Source organism: Engraulis encrasicolus, chromosome 18 (genome assembly GCF_034702125.1).
Source record: "Engraulis encrasicolus isolate BLACKSEA-1 chromosome 18, IST_EnEncr_1.0, whole genome shotgun sequence".
In the NCBI taxonomy this organism is placed as follows: domain Eukaryota; kingdom Metazoa; phylum Chordata; class Actinopteri; order Clupeiformes; family Engraulidae; genus Engraulis; species Engraulis encrasicolus.
This window is the reverse complement of record NC_085874.1, coordinates 1,049,111-1,076,536: the sequence shown is the minus strand read 5'-3', so window position 1 is coordinate 1,076,536 and position 27,426 is coordinate 1,049,111. Positions and strand designations below refer to the sequence as shown.

Here is a 27,426-nt window from a genome sequence, read left to right as displayed (position 1 = left end):
GGCAGACTTGTCTTAAGGCCAATCTCATTCAGGAGAGTGGAGACTCAATCCCAATTTGGTAGGCTTGATTTGGCAACGTTTCGGCAAGGCTGTCATTGACCTTTTTGCCTCACAGGAAAAAATGCCCATTGCCAGCTGTTCTTCTTGAGATCGGTCTGCGAGACAGCTCTCGGCGTGGATGCGTTGGCATACCCTTGGCCATGCAGGCTGCTTTACGCGGGCTGCTTTTCCTCCCGTTGCCCTGATTGTGACAGAGTACGAACCGAACATCTGACCATGCTATTAGTGGCTCCCCGGTGGCCAGGATGAACATGGCTGGCAGAGATTCACAAGCTGCTCTCTGGGGATCCTTGGGAGTTGCCCCTGTGGAGGGATCTGCTCTCCCAGGCCAGAGGCAAGATTTTCCACCCATGCCCGGAGCTGTGGGTTTGGCCCCTACAAAGCTGAGAGACTGCCTAAGGCCTTATTAGCCGGGCTTACAGAGTCCTCTTTGGAGCTCTGAGCCCCATCCTTCTGAACAGCGTTCGGCCAGCCAAATGGGATGGCCTTGGGCGCCTTTTCAGCTGGGGCGTCGTTGCTAGTTTCGGGCACGTGCCCCGTACTTAATGGCTGTGTTGGAGAGGGACAGTACACCGGTTCTGGTCTCCTGCCTGCAGGCCTGCAGCCCTTCTGAGAGGGCTGACTCTTTGAAATGGGGTCCTTGCTACTGGACTGCCACATTTGCCAGACGCAGGTGTGCAACTTTCCCTTGGGACCTTTCCGTTCTTCTAAGGCGGTCCACACGCCCTGGGCCTCCCCAAGAGCGCAGCAGTATTAGGGTCTGAGGAGCCTTGGGCTGCCCGTCACCCTTCGGATATACTGCCGATCAGGCTGCACAGCCATAGGACTCAGGGCATAGGCCCCTGAACCAACCTCCTCTTCTGAGTTTGTCTCTAAGCATGGTCTCGGCGGGTATGGAGAAGCCTCCAGCGGGGGGGCTCCCTTTCCTGTTCTGAATCCTGGCATTGCATTTGGGAAAGATTGTATACACCCAGTGAGATATCGAGTGAGTCGAAAGAGAACTAAAGGTTACGGCTGTGACCCCACTTCTCTGGGGGAGATGAACGAGAAATCTCACCAGATGACCCCTGTTGCCCACGGGCTCAGAGGTTTGGTTGTCTTCAGATGAGCTCTGAGCATGCTCGGGGGCGGTTTTATACTCCTGAGCCCCAGAGTTGCACAGCTCATTGGCCTGGCGGCATGATTGAAAGCTGGTGTAGGAGCCATAATTACTTTCTTTATATTTTTTGGTTTTCATGATGGTACACTTTATGGGTATTGGTTTACTTTAATTTGTTTTTTGTTTACTGGTTATCGTGGACATGTGTGGTGGGCATGTGTGGTGCGTAATTGGAGGGCCTTTAATTAGTGCCCACCTGGCACCTGCGTGCTAGTTCAGTTTGGCGTGGGGTGAGCTTGGGGAAGGCTATCCTTTTTCGTACCGCACTGCACTCGCACTACATTGGATGGACTAACTAAAACTCTGTGAACTGTGGAAGATTGCTTTACCTTGCATGTGAAATACTATTGGGCTCTACAAAGACTATTGGAGTCTGCAGTGATATGGTGAGCAATAAACCTCAAGAAACGGAGTTGAGCGTGTGGACATTACATCATTCAAAGTCCGTGTAAGACAAGTTGAGTTCCCCCTGCCTAGCCCACAGCGGCGCTGAACCATAGTTGGATCTGGTAGCCGCAATATAAGTACACAAAAGGATGGCCTTCCCCCATGCTCACCCCACGCCATACTGAACTTTGATGGTGGTGCCCTATGAACATTTCTTGTTGCTTTGAATTATTGATGTGCTGAACTGCTGTGTGTTTATGGTTTTGCTATGTGGAATTAATGGCTGCTGTTTAATGAATGTTGGTTGAATTCATTTGTGGTGTTTTGCTAATCAATGTATGGACTCATTTACTTGAATGGAAAATGAGTACTGCTGGGTTAAATGAGTGTCCCGAAGACAGCTTGGTTCAAAATGAAGGTTCCGAAAAAAGACAAATTAAGCCTACTGTCAAAGCATTAGCACTCAACATTGAAGGTATTCAAAAGGAAAGACAAACGAAAAAAACTGAAAGGTTTAATGAATACAATAAATGACCTTATGCAAAACAAAAATGAACAAAATATAAAAACCATACAGTCTCATCTCATCTCATCATGTGAACTGTGGAAGATTGCTTTACCTTGCATGTGAAAGACTATTGGGGTCTACAAAGACTATTGGAGTCTGCAGTGATATGGTGAGCAATTAACCTCAAGAAACGGAGTTGAGCGTGTGGACATTACATCATTCAAAGTCCGCGTAAGACAAGTTGAGTTCCCCCTGCCTAGCCCACAGCGGCACTGAACCATAGTTGAATCTGGTAGCCGCAATAGCTGGCTTCTGCAAATGTCACGCAAGAGGGTATAACCCATAGTGAGATGTCTCGTTCATCTGCCTCAGAGAACCGGGGTCACAGCCATGACCTTTAGTTTTTTATTGCCCACAACGCGCTAGCATTCTGCTATGTGTATGACGTATGACGACACTTTAAATAACTTTTTAAGCAAAATGCATGGCCAAGGGTATTTTCTATACATCCTCTTTCGGAAACAACATTTGAATTACCAGAGAAAAAAAAATCTTGAGATAAGGGCACTTTGAGGGTAATAGCTCCATATCTCTCTGGTTTTACTATAGTAATCATGGTTTTACTATAGTAACCATGGTTTCTCTAAGTACTTTGAACCAACCATAGAATTGCTATGGCTTATCAATGTTTTTTGGGGGGTAACCATGAAAAGCGTGGTTCCTGACTAACCATGGATCATGGTAACTCATGTTTTTTTCAGTATGGTTTGTGTCTATGGCTTAACCATAGTCACAAACCATGTTCAAAAACCCATGGTTAATTGTGGGAGTTGGACTTAAGATCACAGAGTTGCAGGTTCGAATCCCACCCTTACCTCTCCTTACACCTCCATCCATTACTGAGCAAGGCACCTAACCACACATTGCTCCAAAGACTGTCACCAATAGGTGTGTTGGATAAAAAAGTGGCAGCTAAGTGTAATTTAATGAATAATTACAAACCTTGGTAAAACCATGGTTAGTTTTTAGAGTGAAACCATGGTTAATTTCACCATAGTGAAACCAAAAACTGTGCCCAACCATGCTAAAAAAAAAACCCACGAAATCATGGTTTACCATGGTCGATTTTCGTAAGGAATGTCTGTCTATGTTGCTTCCTGTATGCCTACAGTATATGAGTTTTTTTTAAACCTATGTCTTGATGTTACTTTTATAATGTGGAGCCATGGGATTTTTTTTCTCCTCATCCTTACCTGATGAGTACAGTACTGAACCTGTGTTTAGTGGCGGCGCACATAGACGCTGCGACCCGGAGTACGTGTACTCTGTATTAAATGCAATTTCGTTGTCAAATTTATTTGTCAATGACAATAAAAGCTCTTGAATCTCATTCATTCTGGTCTCCAAAAATTGAGCACCCCGCATTGAAAGAGGGTGGAACTGCAACCAAAATTGCCTCGTTCGAAAACCAGAAATGCACTGTGAACGAATCTAGTCTTCCTTGAAGAATCTGTGATCATCATTTAAAATTCTTCAGATAGTATAGGTCACAAAATGGCCTAGGCCCTAAATATACTGTATTGTTGTGCAAGTTACTCAAAAACTACATTACTGATTACATGCAACTGTCTTTAGCTAGCAAGGCCCCCAAATCAAATGCCCTCTGAGTTCCTCTCAGTATGCAATGAGTTTGCATCCTTTTTCAAAGGAAAGATTGAAAAAATACGTACAAACATACTCACACAGGTGCAACCGGCCCATGATTCGGACCAACTTGCTACGGTGAAGTTAAATCTTAACCTCATGAGAAATTTTCATTTAGTTGATGTGGACATTCTTAATAGAACGGTACAAAGTCTTAGCTCCTCTACATCTGACTTAGATATTCTACCAACAACCTTCTTCAAATCCATCTTACATCTAATATCACCAGATGTACTTCAGATCATCAACACCTCACTACAAACAGGCATATTCCCAGGCTGTCTGAAAGAAGCAGTTGTGAAACCCTTACTGAAAAAGAACAACCTGGATGCACTGGTACTAAACAACTATAGGCCCATATCCAATCTACCATTCATGGGTAAAATAATAGAGAAAATTGTTTTTTAACCAATTAACTGCCTTTCTAATGTCTAATAGCTACCTTGATAAGTTTCAATCAGGTTTCCGTGCCTACCACAGCACTGAAACAGCTCTTATTAAAGTTATGAATGACATAAGATTGAATTCTGATGCTGGCAAATCATCCGTCTTGGTGCTACTCGACTTAAGTGCCGCTTTCGATACAGTTGATCATGCCATACTACTACATAGACTGGAACACTGGGTTGGCTTTACAGGCATAGTGATCAACTGGTTAAAATCGTACTTACAACCAGGCCCGTCACTAGGTTTGAGGGACAGGGGGGGCTTAGCCCCAGAGGAAGAAAATGGGCGTGCATACCGTGCACCAAATTTTGTTCACCTCGCCTGCTAAGGTTTTGTCTATGAATTCATTATTTTAAGAGCAAAGAAATCCTGCACACTGTCCATTCCACCAACAAACTTTAATACATTGTTTCGGTCATCCGACCTTCTTCATGTTGTATTAAAGTTTGTTGGTGGAATGGACAGTGTGCAGGATTTCTTTACACTTGAATGACAACCCCACTGGGATAATATCCTATGCACCTGCCCACCTACAGAGGTGTGCAAAAGCGTCTTCTTGAACAATTATTTTAAGAGCACCATACCGATTTTTAAACACTAGTTACAGTGATTTTTTTTTAAATTCACATTTTAATGAACATTCCTTATATGTAAGCTAAACAAAACATTTCAACTGATGAATATTATGTAGGCCTACGGAAGTTAAAATGATTAGATAAAAATGCAGAGAGCATAATTTACACAAGGACTAGGAATTTTAAGGAGTTACTAACTGCGCGCCTCCAGGAGCAGTGGTCAGGAAGCGATTCATTCAAACAGGTTCCTTACTTGGAAAACTATGCATCCCCGGCAGATATTAGGTCATTTTTACTCCATTAGTAGCTATTTTAATCAGTTCATGTGTGTTTTCAAACTGTTAAGACAAATATTAAAGCTCAACTATAATTTCAAGACAATGTCAAATGGATTTATTACACAGGTATTGTGAGTGAAAATTGGTACTTTGGGTCTGAAGATTTCATCCGTGTAAGTAATTACACTTTTCTCGAGGTGTTGTTAGTCACAAAGCACAATCCTCTACCCCCCCACCCCCCACCCCCGCATAACATATTGCTGTGCACCCTGCTTTTATTGCTGTGCAGTAGGATATAAGTGGCATTAAACAATAAATAAGCAAACAGAAACTTGTATTCAGATTAAAGGGCAGATTATAGTTCAGCAACGGCGCCTGTTGCTTATGGTCGCTAACCACTGTTGATGTTATAGATCTGCGCACGAGGTCTCATGTCGTTAGCTACATTTGGCTACATTTGGCTAAGGCTACAGTACAGTAGTCAGACTGCAGGCATTGTGCCGTGAGTGCTAAACTGATGTATTGTTTGTTTGTTACTTACTAATTCAGTCATTGTAGCTTCATTTATTTACACAGACTAGAAAGAAAGCGTTCGTATTCCACAGAATATTGACAGTTTGGCTCTCGTAAACTACCGGAGAACTGTGCCGCCAGGAGAACAAGGAAGTAGCGAGACGACCAATCACAGCGCCTTTTCTCTGCGACCTTCGCAACCGTCTGTCGCGTAGTCAGGATTTTTTTGAGGCGCGCGACGACGGTTGCAGAGCCTCTGCGTGGGAGGCGTGGTCACGCACAGACGGTTGCACAGGCTCTGCAACCGTCAGCGCCAATAAGTATAAATTGGCCTTAACTTGCCTTCTTGGTGGTTCGTATTCAGTGCTTTACTGCATTTGTTTTTGGAAAAATGTAAAAAATATATATATATATATATATATATATTTTTTTTTTTTTGCAAAATCGTTAAAGGGGGGGCTAATACTAATGTAGGGGGGGAAACCCCCCTAAAACAGGCCTAACGACGGCCCTGCTTACAACAAAGAAGTTTTTTGTCGCCATTGAAAGACATACCTCATAACCGATGTCTCTGAACTGTGGGGTCCCCCAGGGCTCCATTCTGGGACCACTACTGTTCAATCTGTATATGCTGCCACTGGGACACATTATCGAGAATAACTCCATAAATTACCATAGCTATGCGGATGATACCCAACTCTACTTATCTATGTCCCCCAATGACTACACCCCCCTTGAATCACTCTATCATTGTATGGACCAAATTAACAAATGGATGTCTCACAATTTCCTCCAGCTGAACACAGATAAAACTGAAGTAATAATTATTATATTTGGGAAAAGAGAGGAGAGACAAAAGATTGCTACTATCCTTGAAACGAAGGGACTGAAAGCAAGGGATACAGTTAAAAATCTTGGGGTCCTCATTGACAGTGACCTAAACTTCAACAGTCACATGAAAGCTATTACGAAGTCTGCATTTTATCACATTAAAAAAACGTCTCTAAATTTAGGGGCCTTATGTCTAAGCATGATCTGGAGAAGCTAATACATGCCTTCATTTCTAGTAAGGTTGATTACTGTAACAGTCTTTTTACAGGCCTCCCCAAAAAGACCATCAAACAGCTTCAACTTGTACAAAATGCAGCAGCAAGGGTTCTTACAAAAACAAGGCAGTTCGACCACATTACTCCAATTTTAAGATCGCTGCATTGGCTCCCAGTAAGCTACAGAATTGATTTTAAGGCAATGCTACTTGTGTTTAAATCATTAAATGGAATGGGACCCACATATCTACTGGATATGTTTCAGCTGTATGCACCAACCAGGTCACTAAGGTCAACGGAGAAGAATTTGCTGGTGATTCCAAAAGTCAAAACAAAGTGTGGAGAGACAGCCTTTAGCTTCTATGCTTCAAAGCTTTGGAACCAGCATCCAGATGACGTAAAAATGCACCCACCATTGATAGCTTTAAATCTAGACTCAAGACAAAGCTCTTCTCAGATGCTTTCCCCTAGCTTAAATTCTTATTTTTTATTTTTATGTTTATGTATTATTATTATTATTATTATTATTATTATTATTATTATTTTACCTTATGTTTTATCTTAATGTTTTAAATGTTCTTTGACTCTAATTTATTTCCTTCTTTCTTCCCTGTTTCCTTTCTTTTTGCATTTGTTAATTTTGTGAAGCACATTGAGTTGCATCTGTGTATGAAATGCGCTATACAAATAAACTTGCCTTGCCTTGCCTTTTCAAAATAATGCCTTACATTATAATATTGCTAAATTTAAAATGTAAGGAATTACACTTCTTTTGCATGACTTTAGTCACTTTCTCCAAAATAACTGTAGGCCTAAATATGGATCTGGCCATATACAGTGTAAATCAAGCACACAAGTCATGACTTTTTCATCTCCCGTCCAGGAGGTGTTTTGGCATCATGCAGACTAAAAACTACCAGGTTCAGGAATAACTTCTTTCTGACCCACCACAGTGAACACTATTAAAATCTCAAAAAACTGTTCGCCCTGTCAGGAAATATTGTAAAAAATAATGAGATAACGGTTTCAGAATACACTAGTACAATGGATATTTCGAAGGAGGCAGCATAATTTCATTTTATTAATCGTGGTCTCTGTAACTATTTTTGGTCTTTATTGCCTTTTTAGTAAACATCATTCTACAAACAATTCCATTTTGCCTTAAAAAGATAGAAAAAAAGATGAACATTCGACACACTAAAATGTCATTACAAATGTAATTATACCAGACATCATGTACTTACACCATAGAAGCAACCTTGCAAAATAAAGACAAAAATATGCATAAAGACAATATATTACCATGCAGAAACAGTCATTTGGGAATCATCCGATGAGATTTTTTTTTACTGTCATGCTGTGTGTACAGAAATGGCATTGCATCACAAAGTGGGAGGATAAACTGTCACGTCTTCACAGACATTGTGTCCCACAGACTTGCTACAATGTCTAGGTGAAAAGAAAGAGGTCCTCATATCAAAACTTTTCTTTGCTATTATTGATATTTATTCATTTATTTACATGTTCAATAGGCAGTTATTACCAAACCTGACCATTAAATCTACAAATCCTAAATGTTTTTTTTATATATATTATTATTATTATTTATCTGTTGGTACACCCCATTCCATTTCATAAAATGTCAGATTAAAATTTCTGCCTACCACATCTGAATAAACCATAAGCAGAAGGACATATTCTTTTGAATGATTTCACCCTAACCAGCGGCATCATTCTGTTAATATGTTCTACATTTTCAGAAGTGTGTGTACTGCTTTGGATTTTCATCAGTTTGAAATTTCACTCACCAAAACAGGGTATATGTTGTGCCAGCACAGAGACCCCGTAAAGACAACAATTCTAAATTAATAGGACAATGCAGGTAATAGAATGATATTTTTTGAACAACAATTTTGATTACCTAGCTTGTACCGTTCTTGGGACATTGGGCGTTCGTTGCACACTTTCCTCATTGAGGTGTTCATGTCACTTCAAACTTAAAGTCAAATTATGTGATTGCTGAAATTGAAAGTTTGTTAACTGCATCCCAATGCCGTGATAATGGTGCATACTGTATATACATTGTGAACCCTAACATGTGACTTTTCTTTTTTTCCCCCATTTATATTAACTTGATATGCTACATTGTAATTATCTTGCCACAATGATTCTTAAGTAGAGTGGTAGGCCTACCCTGTTCAAAATACTATGATCTGCAGGAGATAAACATGGCAAAAACTGTAGCGAGGAATCTTTTCTCAAACATTTCACATGGTCAATTTCTCAGAGCAAAAGATTTCCCTGGTTTACCCTGCCTTTTAGATATTTAAATGTTGAATCAGATTTTCCATTGTACACTTATTCCTCCATAGTCAGTGTTTCAGGCATTTGCCAGGTTTTATTTAAGGTCATCTTATAATGATTTGTTTAGTTTTGTATGTATAGAGCTTACTGAATCCGCATCCATCCCCATTTCAGTGCATGCTCTGCTGCAGTTAGGGCTGTCAAAGTGAACATTACAAATACTTAAATACGGCGATGCATGTTGAAATCAATAATGTGTTATGCTTAGGTGGGAAACTGTGGGACTGTCTTATAGAGACAAAGTACATACTGTAAGTTATCAGCAAAGTAGGTTATCAACCAAATTAACCTGTGCCAGTTTTTGCACAGAGGAAGACATTTCTAGCTCAGGAACTTCAAGTCCTGCTGCCACATAATTGTGTCAGCCAAATCACAGAATAATTGTTCAGCTATAAGAACCAATAATTAAAAATCCCTTGTGCGAAGAGCACACACAGAAGGAACACATGGCAGGGCCTCCACTTTCTCAGATTGGTTTGTCCACCTATAGTTCTGTGATATCTAAACATACCCGCATTTAAAAACTAACAGCAATAGATGTAACGATTTATAGATCTGTTAGGGTTTGTATAGTCTAATCAACTGCTATATGTTAGCAAAAACATTCATAGTGCTCTGTAATGAAATGCCAAACTGATCTATTGACCTTATTTGACTTCAGAGCATACTTAATGACAATTTAAGATTTCCTTTAAGGTGTACATGGTCTGTTGCCATTGTATTACATTTTCAGAATACAAATCTTAATATATATATATTGTAATAGCAGTGCCTAACCTAAGTTTCATCAAAAAGGAAGTGGCCAAACATAAATAAATTTGACACTTCTTGAGGGTAGGCTACATAGGAACATATCACGTTGCCATGTTTTACACTTTTTAATATATTTGGCCCCGTGTGCCGCTGTATCATCATCATGATCATCATCATCATCATTACGGATTGTTGTTGTTGCGGTTGTTGTTTCAGTCTCTAGTTTGGCCTACATCAGCTGTACTTTGGCACTCAGAGGTGAGTCATCTCAAAAGAGACTATAGAAATATACTGTTGTTTTGTTTTTACCTTTGATGGGAGCAGAACAAAACTCATGTTATTGGTGATTTTTTATTTGGTGTGCATGCACAATGGCAGTTCTTCTGCCTACTGTGAATTGGAGCTTGAAACCCCTGACAGAAAAAAGTGTTGTTGCACATCACAATGAGAAAAAAAGAAGAAAAAACAATATTGCTTTATGTGACAGGTGTCGAGTAACAAACATGCACACACAACTTTAGGGAAGGATAGAGGCATAGTGCCATTAGGGTAAGGTATTATTACATTAATTAGCAGCCTCAAAATGTATTTCTTTACGGTACACAATGTCGCTATACATGGGCTATACAGTTAATTTTATTTATTGGTCAGTCAACAATACACTGCTATGTTGGTTTGGCATTATTGGCTGATACAATGCCCAATTTAGCTTTGAAGTCCCAAAAACTTTACAGCTAATTTCCATCTCGTAGGGAACTTTTTTTTAAATAAAACTTTTCTTCAAAACAAGTCTTGCACTTGTGAATGATGCATCCATGCAACATCCAGACTGGGGAAGTTAATTCTGATGCCACAAACCAGCATCTCAAATGGCTTCATTGTATGGATATTGTCACCTGAGATAACCATGCTTAGCTAACCACATTTCAACCACTCCGTTTAACCACACGTTAGGTAACAGTTTCTTAACCATGCCTCATTGTAGGTGACACTGAGGTGCGAATAGCAGACAGCAAAATAATGTATAAAATAATACAACAAAATGGATACAACCATGTGGTTAGGGCATGAATTAAGAAGAATTTGGCCAGCCAAAAAATAAAGTCACCTCCAAAAAAAAGGTTGCACACACATGTGGTTGGACTGCCTTTAGCTTTGATTATGGAACACAATTGCCGAGCCATTGCTTCGTAAACAACCTGCAATGTCACAAGATTTATTTCCACTCAGTGTTGCATTCACTTTTGCCCAAGACCTTAGATTGATGATGACTGAGTCTGTATGTTGCACAATGTCTTCTGCAGCACATCCCAAAGACTCTCAATGGGTTTATGGTCTGGACTCTGTCATGGCCTATCCATGAGTGAAAATTACGTCTCATGCTCCATGAACCCTGTGAACTCTGCTGCAATGAGTTGCCTGTCAATTCTTAAACAACCATATCAAAAGACACACCCTGTGGTTGTGAAAAAGATGTTCGAGAAGACTGAAATCATTGGCAATCACTTTAACATTTGGTGTCAGCTCTACAGTATGTGCTCAAAGAACGAAGTCAGCGAACTACCTGAATATAGTAAATGACCAGGTTATTTACATAGATTTTTCTTTGCTGATAAATTTGAAAGTTTTCAACTTTTGAAAGTATGTTTCAGGGAACATAGATCACACATGGATTGACCAATAGAGTCCAAACCTTAACCATACTGAGAATCCTTGGCAGGTGCTGAATAAGGCCATGTATAGCAGTCAGACTGTAGCATCACCAATGCAAGATCTTGCTTACATTTTAAATAGAGATATATTTGTGACATTGCAGACACGAAAACAATGTCATGGCAAACGAGGTCCATAATCAAAAATACAGGTGTTTCAACAACATGTGAGTGTGGGACCATGTTTTTCGTGGTGACTTATTTTTTTTGGCCGGGCCGGGTATTTTTCAATCATGGCTTTTTTTTTTGCGCCTATTGAAAAATATTTTAGTTTTTCCAAGAAGATAATTACGTAGGCCTAGAAGAGAATTACACAATGGTTCTAAACCTCTTCTAAAACTAAAGTAATATTTATCTTTAAAATTAATATTGCAACTTAATTACTTTCTTTAATTTTATCGTGCAGTAGGCCTAGTAGTATGCAGGTGTTAGGCCCTCGGTATGCTTGCTACGTGTGCGCGGGCACGATTCGTGCATGAATGCGTTAACATGCGTATTTAATGTCAATTTTGCGTGCGTTAGACACAGCAGCCAAACGCGTGTGTTAAGTGTGATATCTTCAAACTCACTGGGGGCGTCATTTTCTGGTGAAAATGACGATGGCAGCAACTTTTAACAGCGTCTCATTGAAACTTGTCCGAAATTACAAAAAAGTTGTGATCATACTTTGTCATTGCACTTTGAAAAAGGAGTGTGCAAATGTAGGAGCAGTAACAGTATCGTCTCCTTGCCCAGGGAGTCCTTTTTGTTTTTTGGTTTCCTTGGTGTCTGTGTTCCCAATTTCCGTGTCGCAATGCTGCATGCTCTCTGCCCCCTGGATGATACCGCCAGTATTTTGCGTCTTGGTCTACTGCACGTAATTTACAGCTCGCAGCAAGCATACAGAGGGCCTAAAGCAGAATGTCTGTATCTTGAAACTATTAGAATGCCCTGTGTCAGTGCTGTAGCTACTTCTTCAAAACTTAACTTATCACAAAAATGTCTGATCAGAAAGTTATGTACTTGGGAATGTTGATACTATAGTCAAACACTACATTCAAGACTGTGAGAGGCTTAACACTCAATTCCGTTTTTTTTCCACAGGTCATGCACATTTCCAACTAAATGTGTCTGCTATGTGATTTCAAGTTTGAATATAAAATATTCCATAGGTGTCTTTTTTCTTGCATAAGAGACAACACCACCACACACAGGTGGCAGGAACAAAGGAAGTATACTAAGGTGAGTAGCTGGCCATTTTTAAGTTGCTGTAATATATGGTCTATAGTTGTACCAGAGGCAGGACATACACCTATGTATGCTTTCAAGAATCTCATACCACTTGTGTCTCAAAAGAATCTGATAAGATGTTCCTAAGACACCCAAAAGAAATGATTAGTCATGCAACCTGTGTTCAATGTATAAAGTTCAAAAGCTGCCATCAGCTTGTTTTTAGATTATCCTATGGCTCTGTTCCAACCGTATCTCTTTCATTTTGTGAAGTATTCACGAAAAAAAAATAACTTTAATTTTCGTGGTGCATTCACGTTATTGCCCGTTTTTCGTGGTTGAGCAACGAAACGCTGTATCTTCACTTCATGAAATGACAGAGATAGGGCTCTCAGTTCAGGTGCGAGGACCTGCATGTTTACGCAGGCCTTCAAAAAAGACATATTTGCACTTAACATGGGCTCAGATTTTTGGGTATGCTCAATTTTTTGTCCTCTTTGAGATAAGTATACACACAAAAATCAAGAAGATCACAGAGGAAATTCTATCATAATCTGAACAGCAGACTTAGATCTCAAATCTGGATAATCATTTTCAAAGCATCCAAACACCTTGTGTGAACATACAAATATTTGTGTACGTCTTTTTCCTTTAAGCGCTACAATCTGTTCTTCCCGAAAATATACCTTTTACTAGTTGTATGCATCTCTTTATATACAGTAGGCTACAGCACATGGGAGCATTGCACACCTGATTGACCTCAATATGTTTTTGGAACTAATCTTGGTTTTGGAGCTTTGTTGGTGCCAATGGAGCAACCCGTTCATAGAAGAGTTCATATAAGAGTTAGGCTAATCCAATTGAGCCCTGTGTTCCATTTTTTTTACACAAGATGGTGGCTCATAGAGCCTTTCACACACAGATTGCCATTGGCATAGTTCCAAAATAGTTCCAGGAAGTGAGTGTCAGACACAGAAAGTGCAGTAAAGGTAGATGTAAATAATTTTAATTCATTTTGATGTCATCTTTGCTTGTTATGTAGTGGTTCTGTGTTAGTCTCTAACGAAAAGAAAGACGCTGCCTAGAATTATTTGAATCTACAGTATGTGACTCATGTCACCAACTGACTTCCTGGACCCTGGTTGTCATAACTCTGAATTCCATGGCTCTGGCACAATCTGTTCATACTATGTAGGACTTAAAATAAAATAGAAAGAGCTGCACAAAACTGTGCAAACAGTATTACTCAGGTGTTCATCTGTACCGGGTGAAGTGTAAGTCCAAAAAAGGAGGGGCCTCTGCTCTTTCCTCCATTTTTAGAGAAATATACAATATATTTTCAAAAAAGAAGAGATTGTGAAGCCTTCCGGGGAAAAAACATATTTGCACATTCACAAAGTGTTTAAGCGCTCTGATGAGACGTCTCCTATTGAGACCATTTTGAGATTTATTCAATGATCATTGATTTTTGTGAAAGTTCAACTTATCTCTCTCTTTTTTTTAAAAAAAAAAAAAGATTTTTTTGGGTCTTTTTTTGACAGGACAGTGTGAGAGGTGGACAGGAAGCGAATGGGGAGAGAGATGGGGAGGGCTCAGCAAAGGACCCGGGCCGGGAATCGAACCCGGGTCAGCCGCATGGTAGACGAGTTCCCTACCGGTTGGCCACGGCAGGGCCTTCTACTTATCTCAATAAGGACTAAAACTCAAAATCCTATGTTGAACACGAATACAACAGCATGTCTTCTGAAGGCCTAAACAGAGCACAGAAAAATGCTGCCATAAAATGCTGATTTTAGTTTGAGGGATTGCTGCTAAGATGTGTGCTCATCTAGACCAACACAACAATTTAACTGCACACTATAGCCTACCTATTCATGAACCAGCATGCCACATTTGAGCCGTCTACGTTGTACGGCTTCAAAATTTTGCATAACAACAAAGGCTGAACAAAATCAAAGCCCTCTCTCCCTATAAAACTATCTACAACTTGGAAAGGATACAACTTCACTTTAAAAAATCCAATCTTTCCCTTGGGTGTCTAAGGAAGGCCCTTATAATATTTCAGAATATTTTGAGATGCCAACGTGTGGAGATTTGTTTGATTGGCATGAAATGACCTGTTTTCCTTCTGAACTGTAAGGAATTAATATTTATCCAGCTTGGACAATGCACTCATTTAGATACAAATTTTGTATCTTGAAATGTCATTCATTTCACTAACTTGCAGGACCTTGTGTAGCACATTCTCGTCTACAGTATCCTGCCAGCATTGGGGCAGAGATGCTACTTTGGTGAAGAGTACCAGTAGTCCAAAATGTATGCACACATTATTAATTCAATTTTGGATCACCTAATAGTAAATTATTTTAGTGGGTATCAGGTAGCCAATTCGAAATCTTAGTAATTGTTTGAATAACAATGACACTGTGTTTACATCTTACAAAAATATGACCCCCCAAAGACTGAGGGGCACGGTAATATTTATAGCTAATTTGGTATTCGAATACTGAGCCGTTAATACCAAGAAGTACTAAAGTAAATATTGCTTTTCAACAGATTGCAAAAGGACAACAGTATAGTAACATTACATTCAGGATGTTTATATATGAACTAGGCTGTGTCTAGGCATGACACACTGCTGTGGAGAATGTAGTGCACAATGGAAAACAAAGTGTGTACTCCGCATAGCTGTTTTTGCATGATTACTGCCGCCTTTGCCTTACTTTGACCGAAAAGCTCTAGCAACCATGGACATTATGGAGCTTTTGGCTTTATGTCTTTCGGCAAAGGATATAGGCCCCTGTCATTCATCTGTCTTGAAAACCGTTCAGACATTTGTCACATGGTCGGGATTCTCCCTGACTTCAATGCCTTCCATTTCTTCTCTTTCCCTTTCCCGCTCACGCTCTTTCCGTTTTGCACGCTTCTTTTTCTTGTGTCGCTTTTTCGAGGGGGGGAAAAACGTTAAAAACACAGGTAAGATGACAAAACAATGTAGCACTGTACAACCAGCAGTCAGCAGAGAGCACTTGAACAGCGTGTAGGTCAAGTTGGAAGGCACAAACAGCAGGGGCAACATTCCAATTACAAAACAACAGGCGTTTTGCAAGATCGCAGCTCCGTGCTCCTCTAAAGAAATCTTGATGCATTGCGTCCTTGTGTGCTCGGTGGCAAGTACAAACGTATAAAGGTGGGGTGCACAGTGATCCATTGAAAAGTTCAGACAGTAAATAAGGCACAGTATCGAGATGCTGTCCATGTCGACATTCCACAAAGTCATCAGACCGAGTACTCCCAATTCCACAGAGGTGACTGTCAAAATCAACCAGAAATTTCCCAGTGGATTGATAACCAGGAAAAAAGTGAGAATGAGTATGGTTAAAACACTGAAACCCGATGTCAGGATGGGAGAGATGACAGAAGAGCTGTAGCGATCCATAAAGACAAAGGTGGGGTTGAAGACGATGAACTTGATGCTGTTGATGAGGGAGAGAGGACGCAGTCTCTCCAGCAGCTCCACGACTTCCTCACGCGTCTTTTCCGTAGTACGTGCAACCAGGTACATCCTGGAGGCAATTATGTCATACTCGTCCCCGTTTTTAGAAAAGATTATATCCTCAGTGAAATGCCGATACTCTGGACTTCTGAGGAAAGATGTTTTCAGGATGTTTATGAAATCGCTTTTTGTTGACACACTTACATTCACCACTCTCAAATAATGAAAGTAGTTGTCAATCCAAGAGATCTTATTGAATCCATGCCCCAGAGTCTTGAGGTGTTCCTGAACCGTATTGTTCCAATAGTCTATGGGCTCATAAATATAGAATCCTATTACTGGGCTGTAATTGCTAAAATACTTTTGCTGCGTTAGAGCATACGACACACTAGGCGAATTACTGGCCAGAAGGTTGACAACATTAGATCCATCACTGATTTGTAAACATCCCATGAAGGAGAACGAGGCATAAATTAGGTAGAGGATGACGACGAACGGTTTCACGTAGGTGTTGGTAATCCACTCTGTGTAGTGCTCCCGTAAAAAATGCTGGATGAAGTGGTTCTGGTACGGTATGCTGTCGTGGTGCGTGGACAGGTCGTGGCCATCGCTCATCATCGTCTTGAACCATGCGGGCTGCCTGTCCAGATACTCTACAGAGGGGATCTTACAGCAGAACACGCTGTGGTACCGGTTCTGCTCCAGCTGCCCCGCAAACACTAAGCACGAGCCGTAAAAGGAGAACACATAGAAGTAGTTGACCAGGATGGCCACGCACATGCTCTGGCAGAAGATCTTCACTGACTCGATGTTGGTGAACGGACTGGCGCCCATTCCGAACGTGATGATGTAGAGGGAACTCGTCATGGTGTAGCAGACCATGACATCGGCGAACGCATCTGCGACACGCTCCTTGAAGGGGAGATTCTCCCTGGTTCTTCTCCAGCCAGCCAAAAGTTCAAAAACTCCCTTTGTGCCGTGCCCTGGAAAACAAACAAAAAAACAGACACAGCCACATTTCAACAAAGTGTATTTGGGTCAATAACATGATGTTAAACTCATCAAGACCTTATAGGTCATAATATTTTAACAGATTAGATAGGTTTCCCTGTGTACAAATATCCATGTTGTGAGGAGGGTCAAGAGCAGTCAGCAGTTTCAAAACAATCAGAGGCTGCAGATGGATCCTCAGTTTTGCGCACAGACAGAAATGTTTACAAGAAACCTTCTCTGCTCTTTCCATATGGTTCATGGGGCTAAAGAAGTCAAAACATTACACTGGGATCTAATGGGCAGACCAAATATTCCTTTGTCTTCCACAAGTTAATGATGTATGCTGCTGTCTGTTATTTGACTTATTTGGATTAGTCTCAACCTGCTTCAGAGGGACTTCAGGTTTAAAGGTTATGTAAATGGCGGTTCTGTAGTGCGTTCGAATTGTGCTTACTATTGTACTTTATACATAAAAGCTACTGGCCGAGTTGCCAAGTGGTAGCTACTGGTAAGGAGGCAGTGCCTACGACAGTATTCGGATGTAGCTGTGTGATGGCAATTTGAACATTGGAAAACTGCAGCACAGGCCTCCATCTTGAATAGTTAGACTGTGCTCTATAGTCAATGGACAACACGCCCACCTCAGCCAAAAAAATGCCTTAAAATTGTGTGAATATGAAGTAACGGAATTGGGAAGTTTGTTCCAATCTGACACAATGTATGCATCAACACAGTCTGACCGGGAGAATACACACCAGCCGTGATGAGATCAAGTGACAGAGAATCGCAAGGCTGTGAAGCGAGAGCGATACGAGAGATAGAAGCGACAGAGTATGTCCGTTACAAGCAGAATGCAAGCATTCCAACATTCTCATTGGTTGTGGCAGCTGTGGCCAAACCGCATCATAGCTAATATGCATAACATTGACAGGAGTTTCTCTCCTCTAGTCGCCCGAATCACTTTTGTCGCGCGACTCAATTCAAAAGTCAATTACTTCCGATAGGTTCGCTCATGTCGCGCTTTGTCTATTCGTGCCTTGACAACACAACAGTACAATGGGGCTATTTATTTTTTCCCTTTATCTCCATCAAAATTAAGCTTTTTCTGACTATGAAAGTACTAATGAATAAGTAACATCTTTTGTATTACCCTTGAACACGAACTTGAATATGTAGATGAACCACTGTATAATCTAATCAAATGGTTATGGAGGCTAATGGAGTTTTGCTGTATGTTGTGGTAAAGCTTGACATACAGTAGGCGCACATACCATTTGATATAAAGTAGAAAATAAGTGATTCACTTGCTCTAATTCAGTGGTTTTCAAAGTGGGGGCCGGGGACCCCTGGGGGGCAGTAGCAGGTTGGCAAGAAAAGCATAGCATAACAAATTAAACCTTTCAATGAATGAAATAACTAATGTACACCAAATTAAACTTATGCCTAACGCTTTCAAATATGCTTAACAATATTCCCATTAGGAACTGCATTATATTGCATCTCTGAACAGTATACCCACTAACAGACCAAGACTAATGGTTGTGAAAGGGTATGCAAAAAAAATAGTGTGGCACGATCCATGTTAGGGGGGCCTTGGCTGGAATATGCTGACATACAGTATGGGGGGCCTTGCCATGGTAAAGTTTGGGAACCCCTGCTCTAATTGACATGCTCTTAAAGAAACTTTGGCATTCACAGGACATCACAGGAGAGACCACTGCTACACTCCCTTCCACGATAGGTCAAGACCCTCCTCCACCCACTATTTGGCAAATCGGATCATTCTTCTATGCTGCTCCTTCCAGCTTACGAGCCGAAATGGAAAAAAAGCCCACCCACAGTCTAAACGAATTGCTGTTGTTCTGAGGACTCAGACAGTAACCTGCAAGACTGCTTTGAATGCACTGATTTGGAAAAAAAAGCCAGATATGGCCTGTGAAAAACAATCATAGCAGCAAAAAGCGAATATAGGTGGAATATTGAGGAACAACTGGAAGGGAATGATTCAAGGAAAACACATTATTTTCAGGCTTGAAAGAAAAATAAATTATCTCACCCCTCACCCACAGATGAGCTGAACCAGTTCTATACATGTTTGAGGTTAGCACCAAACTTCAAGAAAGACCCCCCTCCATTTCTCACCTCTCGGACCCAGGCCTAATGCTCCTGGAGACTGACGTGCAGAAATCTTTCAAGCAACTAAACATTCAGAAAGCAGCAAGACCTGATGGGATACCAGGCCATGTTATTAGAGTGTATTCAGAGCAATTAGCTGGTCTGTTTACAGATATCTTCAACTTCTCCCTGTCCATGTGTGTTGTGCCAAGCAGCTTTAAGTCGTCTGTTATTGTTCCAGTGCCCAAGAAAAACAAAATCACCAGCTTGAACGGCTGGCGTCCTATGGCCCTCAACCCAATTGTGAGTAAATGTTTTGAAAGGCTTGTGAAGAACATCATTTGCAACATGATACCACCTATGCTTCACACTGTTTGTAGTCTAGTATTACAAACTGAGGCAATCGAAAGTCTTTGATTAGGCTTTCCACTTACGTTTTGTGTCATCTACCAAGGCCCAGCCCATTACTTTACACCCTCCACTGATAAATATGGCCATTAAGTAACGGTAAACCAGCTGACAGACTTGCCGTGGCCCAGGACAAGAAATATGAAAATACCATTTCTGTGCCACCATTCTCCCTTGGCCTGTGAAAACAGAGCCATGTCTGCCCCTTTCAGCAGGCTTGACCAAAGGTAAAGGGAGCACAACCTTATGTCTTGTCTCTCCCCCACCCTGTCTTACATTCAACACACACACACACACACACACACACACACACACACACACACACACACACACACACACACACACACACACACACACACACACACACACAATCTGTGGGATGTAGTTGAAAATTAGTTAATAAGCTGTACCTTTGGCTGTGTTCATGTGATATTTTCCCTGGTATATAATTCCCTGATAATTTCCCTGGTATGTGAGAATACTATTAACAGTAGTATCTAATGACAGTAGTATTTAATCAACAATTCTTGGTTATATTAATGAGACTGATATAAGATATAAGACTGATTTAAATGAGACTGAGTTCACCCACCCATATTAACAAATAAGCTTACAGTACAGTATAGGGCCAATTGCATGAATACATTCATAACATATGGGCGGACAATGTGAAGAGTGGTTGCGCCTCTACAGGCCTATGTTTTTTATATATACAAAAGCAGGAGGCACTCACCCATGGCGAAGAACGGTATTCCAATGAGTGTAGAGTTAAACTTTCCATCAGAAATGAAAAAAATCCCTGCCGCAGTCACGTTGGCTATGCAAATAGTCAACACTCCGAGCAGACCTAGAAAGGGCTTTCCTCTCAGGCAGTCTCGCATGGAGCTGGAGACGGTGGCTGCCAGAAGCACCAAGACGAGGCTGACCAAGACCTCGCTCTTGGCGAGCACGCCGGTCTTTTGGAAGTCTCTCAAGAGGCTGCATGACGTCAGCGACTGGATGGTCAGGTCTTCACTCGCAGTGGATAATCTGTGGATCAGTTTGCAAAATTCGTTTTCCCACTTCTCGGCAATGACGTCTTGCACTGCTGGTCCGTGGTTGCGGAGGTAGTAAGTGATCTGTACGGCTCTGGCAAACTTCACCTGCTGGTCGCGGCTGTTGGAGACGGTCACGCCGCCAAGCTGGTGCCCGATGAATGACACTCGACCATCCTGGAATTAAAAAAAAAAAAGTTAGATTACATTAGATTAAATTGAGTCTTCATTTGTCCCAAAGGAATAACAATGGTGTAATACAAATAGTAATAAATCCTAAATGATTTAACACATGTTGATTTTAATACCAGGAAATAAAAAAGCTGACATTCTGAACTTTCGTTTCATACTCATCTTTCGGTCTTTTGGCCCAAATGTCCTTCGATGGAAAACAAAAACAAGAAATTTTGGCTTGCTGTTCCAACTTTTGGAGGGGACTGTAGGCCTATACCACCGCTTCACCCTCAAAGCACAGACGATTGTCAGGGACACAATCCACCCTGCACACAAACTATTCAACCTCCTTCTCTCTGGGAAGAGACAGAGCCGTGGAAGTAAGAGTAAGGCCAATCCCATTGACAGTGTTCCATTTTTACACAAAGATGGCAGCTCATGGAGCCTTTCACACACAAATTGCTGTTGACAGTTCCAAAATAGTTCCAGAAAGTGGGCGTAGAACACAAAAAGTTTGGTAAAGGTATTTGAATAAATTCTTGGGTTGTTTTGTAGTGGTTCTGTGCTAGTCTCTAGAGAACAGAAAGCTGCTGCCTAGAATTATTTGAATCACAGCCCGTATAGATCAGCCTTGCCACTCGCTATTAAGCCCCATTGTACCAGTTGTTTGTATTAGTTTGTATTAGTTCTATGGTTCGGAGACCAAAATGAATGGGACCCAATGGAGCTAGATGCTAAAAATCTTAATTTTCACCCAGGTCTCATCAACAAAGCTCAGATTTGAATGTCGTTCTGGAGATTTCAATAAGGGTTTCACTCAACAGTATAATAAAAAGCACATATGTCTGTTTGATTTGTTACAGGAGGCGTTTTTGTTGCTCACTACTCACTAGCATTTTGCTAAGGATGTGACGTCATAGACACTTAAAAATCACTTTTTAGGCATATGCGTGGCTCAAAAGATCTAAAACTCAGCCGTGAGTATTTTCTATATATTATCTTTCGAAAGCAACATCCGAATTACACGAGAAAAAAACATATACTGAGATAAAGGCACCATGAGGGGTTTTGCTCCATAGGACTCCATTCATTCTGGTCTCCGGGCCACCACGTGGATAAGGGTGGAACTGCCCCTTCAGCTCTAAATCTGCATAAGCATATGCATGGCACAAGCATATGCGTGGCTCAAAAGATCTAAAACTCAGCCGTGAGTATTTTCTATATATTATCTTTCGAAAGCAACATCCGAATTACACGAGAAAAAAACATATACTGAGATAAAGGCACCATGAGGGGTTTTGCTCCATAGGACTCCATTCATTCTGGTCTCCGGGCCACCACGTGGATAAGGGTGGAACTGCCCCTTCAGCTCTAAATCTGCCATAGAACTAATACAAACCTGCCTCGTTTCGGAAACCGGAAATACACCGTGAAATCAACCAGTGGCGTATCTGGTCTCTTACAGAATCTGTGTTTGAATCTGTGTGATTCATGTTACCAACCAACTTCCTGTACCCCAGTTGTCACAACTCTGAATTCCATGGCTCTGGGAAGAGATTCAGGAGCATCCCGTCCAGCACCACCAGAACTTTCTTCCCACCCTCCCATCACTGTCAACCCCACCCACCAGCCAGCCATGAAGCTAGATCCTCCATGTTCCAGAATGTTACACTACTGTAAATATAAACACTACACAATTTTAGCTGTTTAGTTTAGACTCTAACTTTTTTTTTTATTACTATGCTATAATATACTACTATACTATACTATGTCAAAATGTTACACTAGGAGGACAACGTAAATATACGCACAACACAAATACATGTATTATGTTCTTATCTTAGTCGTCTTGTTGTCCAGTGGTGCACTTTAATGTACAAGTATTTATGTTTTATTGTTTATGTCTATGATAACCAAAGTATATTTATGCCCAGGGAATCCATCAGGATGGGACAAAAGGGGTCTTGTCCAGGGCCCTGGGAGACATGGTCCCCAGAATTGAGACACTGAATGTATGGGGGGTGGGGGCTTTCAGATGACTTTGGGCCCGTCCAAAGCTGTCAGCGGCCCTGTCTATTTCTGCATGGGAGAGTAAGAAACATCAATTCAATCCCTGTAGTGCATACCACTTCACTTATCTGACTTGCTGCAACCTTGAGTGTTCTCAATAGGCCGATGATGATGATGATGATGATGATGATGATGATGATGATGATGATGATGATGATGACGATGATAGTGGTGGTGGTGATGGCCTGACAATGACCTGGGAGTATTTACTTAAGTTTCAATTTATGGTGCACAACATTTTGGAGTACTGTATGTAGTCTAGGTTATATCTTATAGCCAGTCATAAGACATGGCTGTGTGAAAAAGATGTTAGGCATATGCTAGTAGCCTAGCCTTTTGTTTTTAAATTGAATTTGGCTAACGCTACTATTCAACATTGAGTTGTTTTCAGGAGTACTTGGGGATGTGATTCAGATGGAAAATTAGTCCGCAAATTCCACTATGCTTATGCAAATAATCTGAGGAAATTCCTTACTGCTCTGACACAGGGACGACATCACCTTAAATAAAATGTAGCCTATGTCGTATGACTTCCCCTCACGATATTGGTAATAGGCCAAGAAATAGCGACGATTGACTAATTAGTGATTACCTAACAAAGTGCCCTACTACTGAGGCGCAGGCTAAGACCTTGCATTCAAAATGTCTCAGACTGTAGTCCTATTACTGCACACATTCGGAGACGAAAATACCCCAATATTGCTGGCTAGGCTACACCTGGGTGTGCGCGCGCCTGGGGCGACAGTAGTCATACGTGTTAACTGCCTCGGTGAGAGATTCCAGTAGGATATTCAATGAAGCCTCTTTCTCAAATAGGCCTAGGTGACAGGCTTAAATGAAAGAGAATTGTGCGGCTTGTTACATCAGTCACAGAAGGCCGAAGCCTACAAGAACTCGCCGAATTACGCATGCGACGCTCCATAAAACACTGTTTGTCTCGTGCGAATTTAATTGGGACCTCTTTCCTCGACACACTATCATCATCCTGCAGCGGTGATATTACGGTATCCGCAAATTGCAGCTCTAGAGATCAGCATGTTAAAATGATTATCCCTCTTTGCGTCTTACCTTTAGTGTTGTATTTGGGTAACTTAATGGCACCTTGGAGAGTGTGCTATTTGATAGAATTGCTAATCGGATGTCTTCGAGTATTGTAATGATATCATCCAGAAGACATCGCTTGTCCCGATGGCTCATAACACAAAGGTGTGCAAAAGTGTAATTGAAACCTTTATAATTCACACGTAATTCCAACACTTCCTTGTGAACGTGAAGGACATGGTCAGCCAATTCCAGAACGTTGCCGCTGGATTTCGTGTGCAAGATGATCCTGCCATATCTGCCGGGAGTGTGTAGGTCGGAATACAGCTTGTTTTTAGACTGGTCGATCGGGAAAAGGCTGTTGGCGAGACTCCGTTCTATTTTTGCGAGGCTGTGCGTCGGGGCGACCAAAATCTCTAGGTCTTTCTCTGCCTTGAACCTGCTCAGGACAGTGGATCCGAATATGATGGTTAAGACTGCGGGGACGGTGAGAAAAAACACCGGGTGTCTGCTCACAAATAAGCCCAACCAGTAGAAAGAAGCTTTGAGCCCTCTGTGGATCACTTGCCGCAGCATCCTCCTCCAGATCCTGCTTGCAGATGCCCCGTTTTGTCCTGAGAAGCACATGTGACACGTGGCTCTTAATGCTTAGTCAGTTAGTCCATACGATAATTATTTACCCTCCTTTAAAGCACTGCGGACATTTGCGTCTGATTATATTCCAGATGAAACCTGTTCGTTGATCGCTATCTGCCCTCTCTCCCTGAACGCACACGCAAGCCTCACCAATTCTTACCGCAATGGCAGAAGAGGTTTTCCCAAGAGCATGTGTAGAAGATATAGCTAAATACCAAAGGCTACGCTTGCGTCGGCATGTAGACTGCGACTGTTATCATTTGCAGTGTCAATGAAAGCAGGAAATGCATCCTGAGTTGTTGCGTCCAGATAGCCTAAAACAGGTTCTTTATCGGCTAATTACTAAAAAATAAAATAAACAAAAATAAACCGCAGGTCTCGCTACACGAATTGGGCAAACGTTGGAATAGTCCTATGCTTGCAGCGTCCTCATTTGTTTCCATTTTGCGTATTAAAGCAACGAAAGGCTACAGTTCACTGCGCGGTTCAGTCCTGCGTCGGTCCATATTGGGTCGGGAGATTTAAGGCAACTTGGCCCACAACACACCGCATCATTTTACTCGATATCCTGCTGGCACGTGTTAACTTTTCTTGCAGAACACATATTCTCTTATTTTTAATGCAATCATGAAGGGCTAAAACGGAACTCTAGTGCCTATAAAAAAAAGGTCTACGCCCTTATTCAAACACCGGGATTTTGTGATACAAAAAATGACAGAAGGACAAATATGTTCACAACTCAAAGCTTTAAAGGGGGAAAATCAAATTAAAAACTGAAATTGGCATGGTGGCATGCACACACCCTTAAACTAATACATCGTTGCAGCTCCTTTGCCTTTTATTACAGCACTCAGATTTCTTGGGGAGTCTATCAGCAGGGGTGGATTAATGCACGGGCCTACCGGGCCCAGGCCCAGGGGGCCAGAGGCCCCAAGGGCCAGGCCAACTTGGCCCCGCGGCCACGACCCAAACCAGCCCTCAAAACCGCCTTTGCAATAATAATCTTTCCAAGGTGCTTCATGTGCCAGCCAATATAGGGTACAATGAATCACTTTACACAATAGGGTACAGTAGTCACGAGGCCAAGCCAGGTCTAGGGATCAGATCCAGCAGATCTGAACTCCGTCTTAGGACATTCTAAAACCTCAATCTTATTCTGGTGGAGGTATTATTTTGTTGATTTAGATGTGTGCTTAGGGCAATTGTCGCTCTGAAAGATTAAATTCCTCTGCATCTTCACCTTTCTAACAGGGCGCGAGGGTTTTGTGCCACTACCACAGCCTCTGTGGAACTGTTCATAATTCCCTCCTCCCTGACTTCCAGTTCCTGTTGGAGAAAAACAGTCACAAAGCATAATGTTGCCACCACCGTGTTTCACTTTAGGCATGCTGTCATTTGGGTGATGGACAGTGTTATTTTGCGCCAGACACTTATGGAATTGCAATACCATAACACATTTTCTCTCGTGCATTTGGGAGATTACAGATGTCTTTTTACTCCACCAAGGTTTGGACATAATCCCCAAAGTATGTTTGCCGCAAAACATCACCCACATGACACCATACCTAAAGTGAAGTATGATGGAGGCAGCATTGTGCAGATTTAGAGTGCTTTTGCAAAGAAGACTGAACAAAATTGCCACATCAACATGTGCCACGCTGATATGTACCCAAAAAGACAGAGTGCTGTAATAAAAGTCAAAGGTGTTGCAACAAAGAATTAATTTAAGAGCACATTTATGCAACCATGTTAATTTAAGTTTTTTATTTTCTATTTTTTTCCTTTTTAAGCTTTGAAGTTATTTTTCAATTGCATTATACAGGTTAATAGCTTAGATTAAAGGTGGGAAAAGTTGTGAAATTTGTCTGTCATTTTTTACATCACAAAACCTGGCATTTGAAAAGGGGTGTGTAGGCACTGTATATTCTGTCTTAACTCATGTTTCCGTTTGAATATATAGCCTACCCCATCATCAAAGTCAGAAAACTATTTTTTCAGCAGTGGGGATTGTGCATTCAGTGTACATGGTCTCAATAAAAAGCGGAGACAGAGAGTACAATAGTTTTTTAGAACCCATCCCAAAACAGACATTCAACCCACAAAAACGGCAGCGGTGAACAGAGCCTCGGAGTACAAGGAAAGCAATCCATACGCAAGCCATCTTCACTTTTATAATGGAACTCTCTCTACAACAATATGCTCTGTTGCAACCTGCTGTAAAAAGTGGTAACACATAGCCTCCTATATGGGTTGCATCACACCAGAGCAGGGAAGCGGGACGGGAGCGATTTTTACCGGCAGTGGCGAAAATACATGGAAACAGATCTGTCCTTCCACACCAACCCGCGGTAGTCAGACAGAATCGGCGCGGGAGCTGGCTCCGCTCCGTGCTGCATTCAGAAAATAGAACAAGAGCGGATTTTGGACGGCAACGGCTGGCTGTGTCCCGTTGAAATGAATGGCAAAGTAGCAAACTAGCAATGGCCGTGGGGGGGATTTCGAACAGGACTGGGCGCGCACACCGACACTGTCAGTGTGAAAGGCCGAGTAGAACACACCGGCCGGGACTAAGCAGGAAGACAGCCCTCTTCTTGCTGCCTTTCCGCCACGCTCTAGTGTGAATCTGGCCTTAGCTTTTCACACTGACTATGTCGGCGTGCGTTGCCAGTCCTGTTCAAACCACCCCCCTCTTTGCCACTTTGCCACTCATTTCAACGGGACACCACCGGCCGCCGCTGTCAAAG

General features: G+C 41.6%; 1 protein-coding gene across 1 annotated transcript; it reads right to left on the bottom strand.

Annotated features, from left to right (window-relative positions):
* Positions 1–15,231: 15,231 nt before the first annotated feature.
* Positions 15,232–24,826, bottom strand: ptchd4 (patched domain containing 4). Its single transcript, XM_063222266.1, has 3 exons — positions 24,074–24,826; positions 20,461–20,938; positions 15,232–17,194 (listed from the first exon to the last, which is right to left on the bottom strand). The coding sequence occupies exons 1-3, from the start codon at positions 24,671–24,673 to the stop codon at positions 15,543–15,545; spliced, it is 2,730 nt and encodes a 909-aa protein (XP_063078336.1). The 5' UTR covers positions 24,674–24,826; the 3' UTR covers positions 15,232–15,542.
* Between the last annotated feature and the right edge of the window lie 2,600 nt (positions 24,827–27,426).

Excerpts from the sequence above, each read along its gene's own strand:
- ptchd4 (XM_063222266.1), bottom strand. The coding sequence starts at position 24,673 with ATGTGCTTCTCAGGACAAAACGGGGCATCTGCAAGCAGGATCTGGAGG. Across the intron at positions 20,939-24,073 it reads ACCCAAATACAACACTAAAG|GATGGTCGAGTGTCATTCAT; the intron begins GTAAGACGCAAA and ends TTTTAATTCCAG. Across the intron at positions 17,195-20,460 it reads AATACCGTTCTTCGCCATGG|GGCACGGCACAAAGGGAGTT; the intron begins GTGAGTGCCTCC and ends TTTGTTTTCCAG.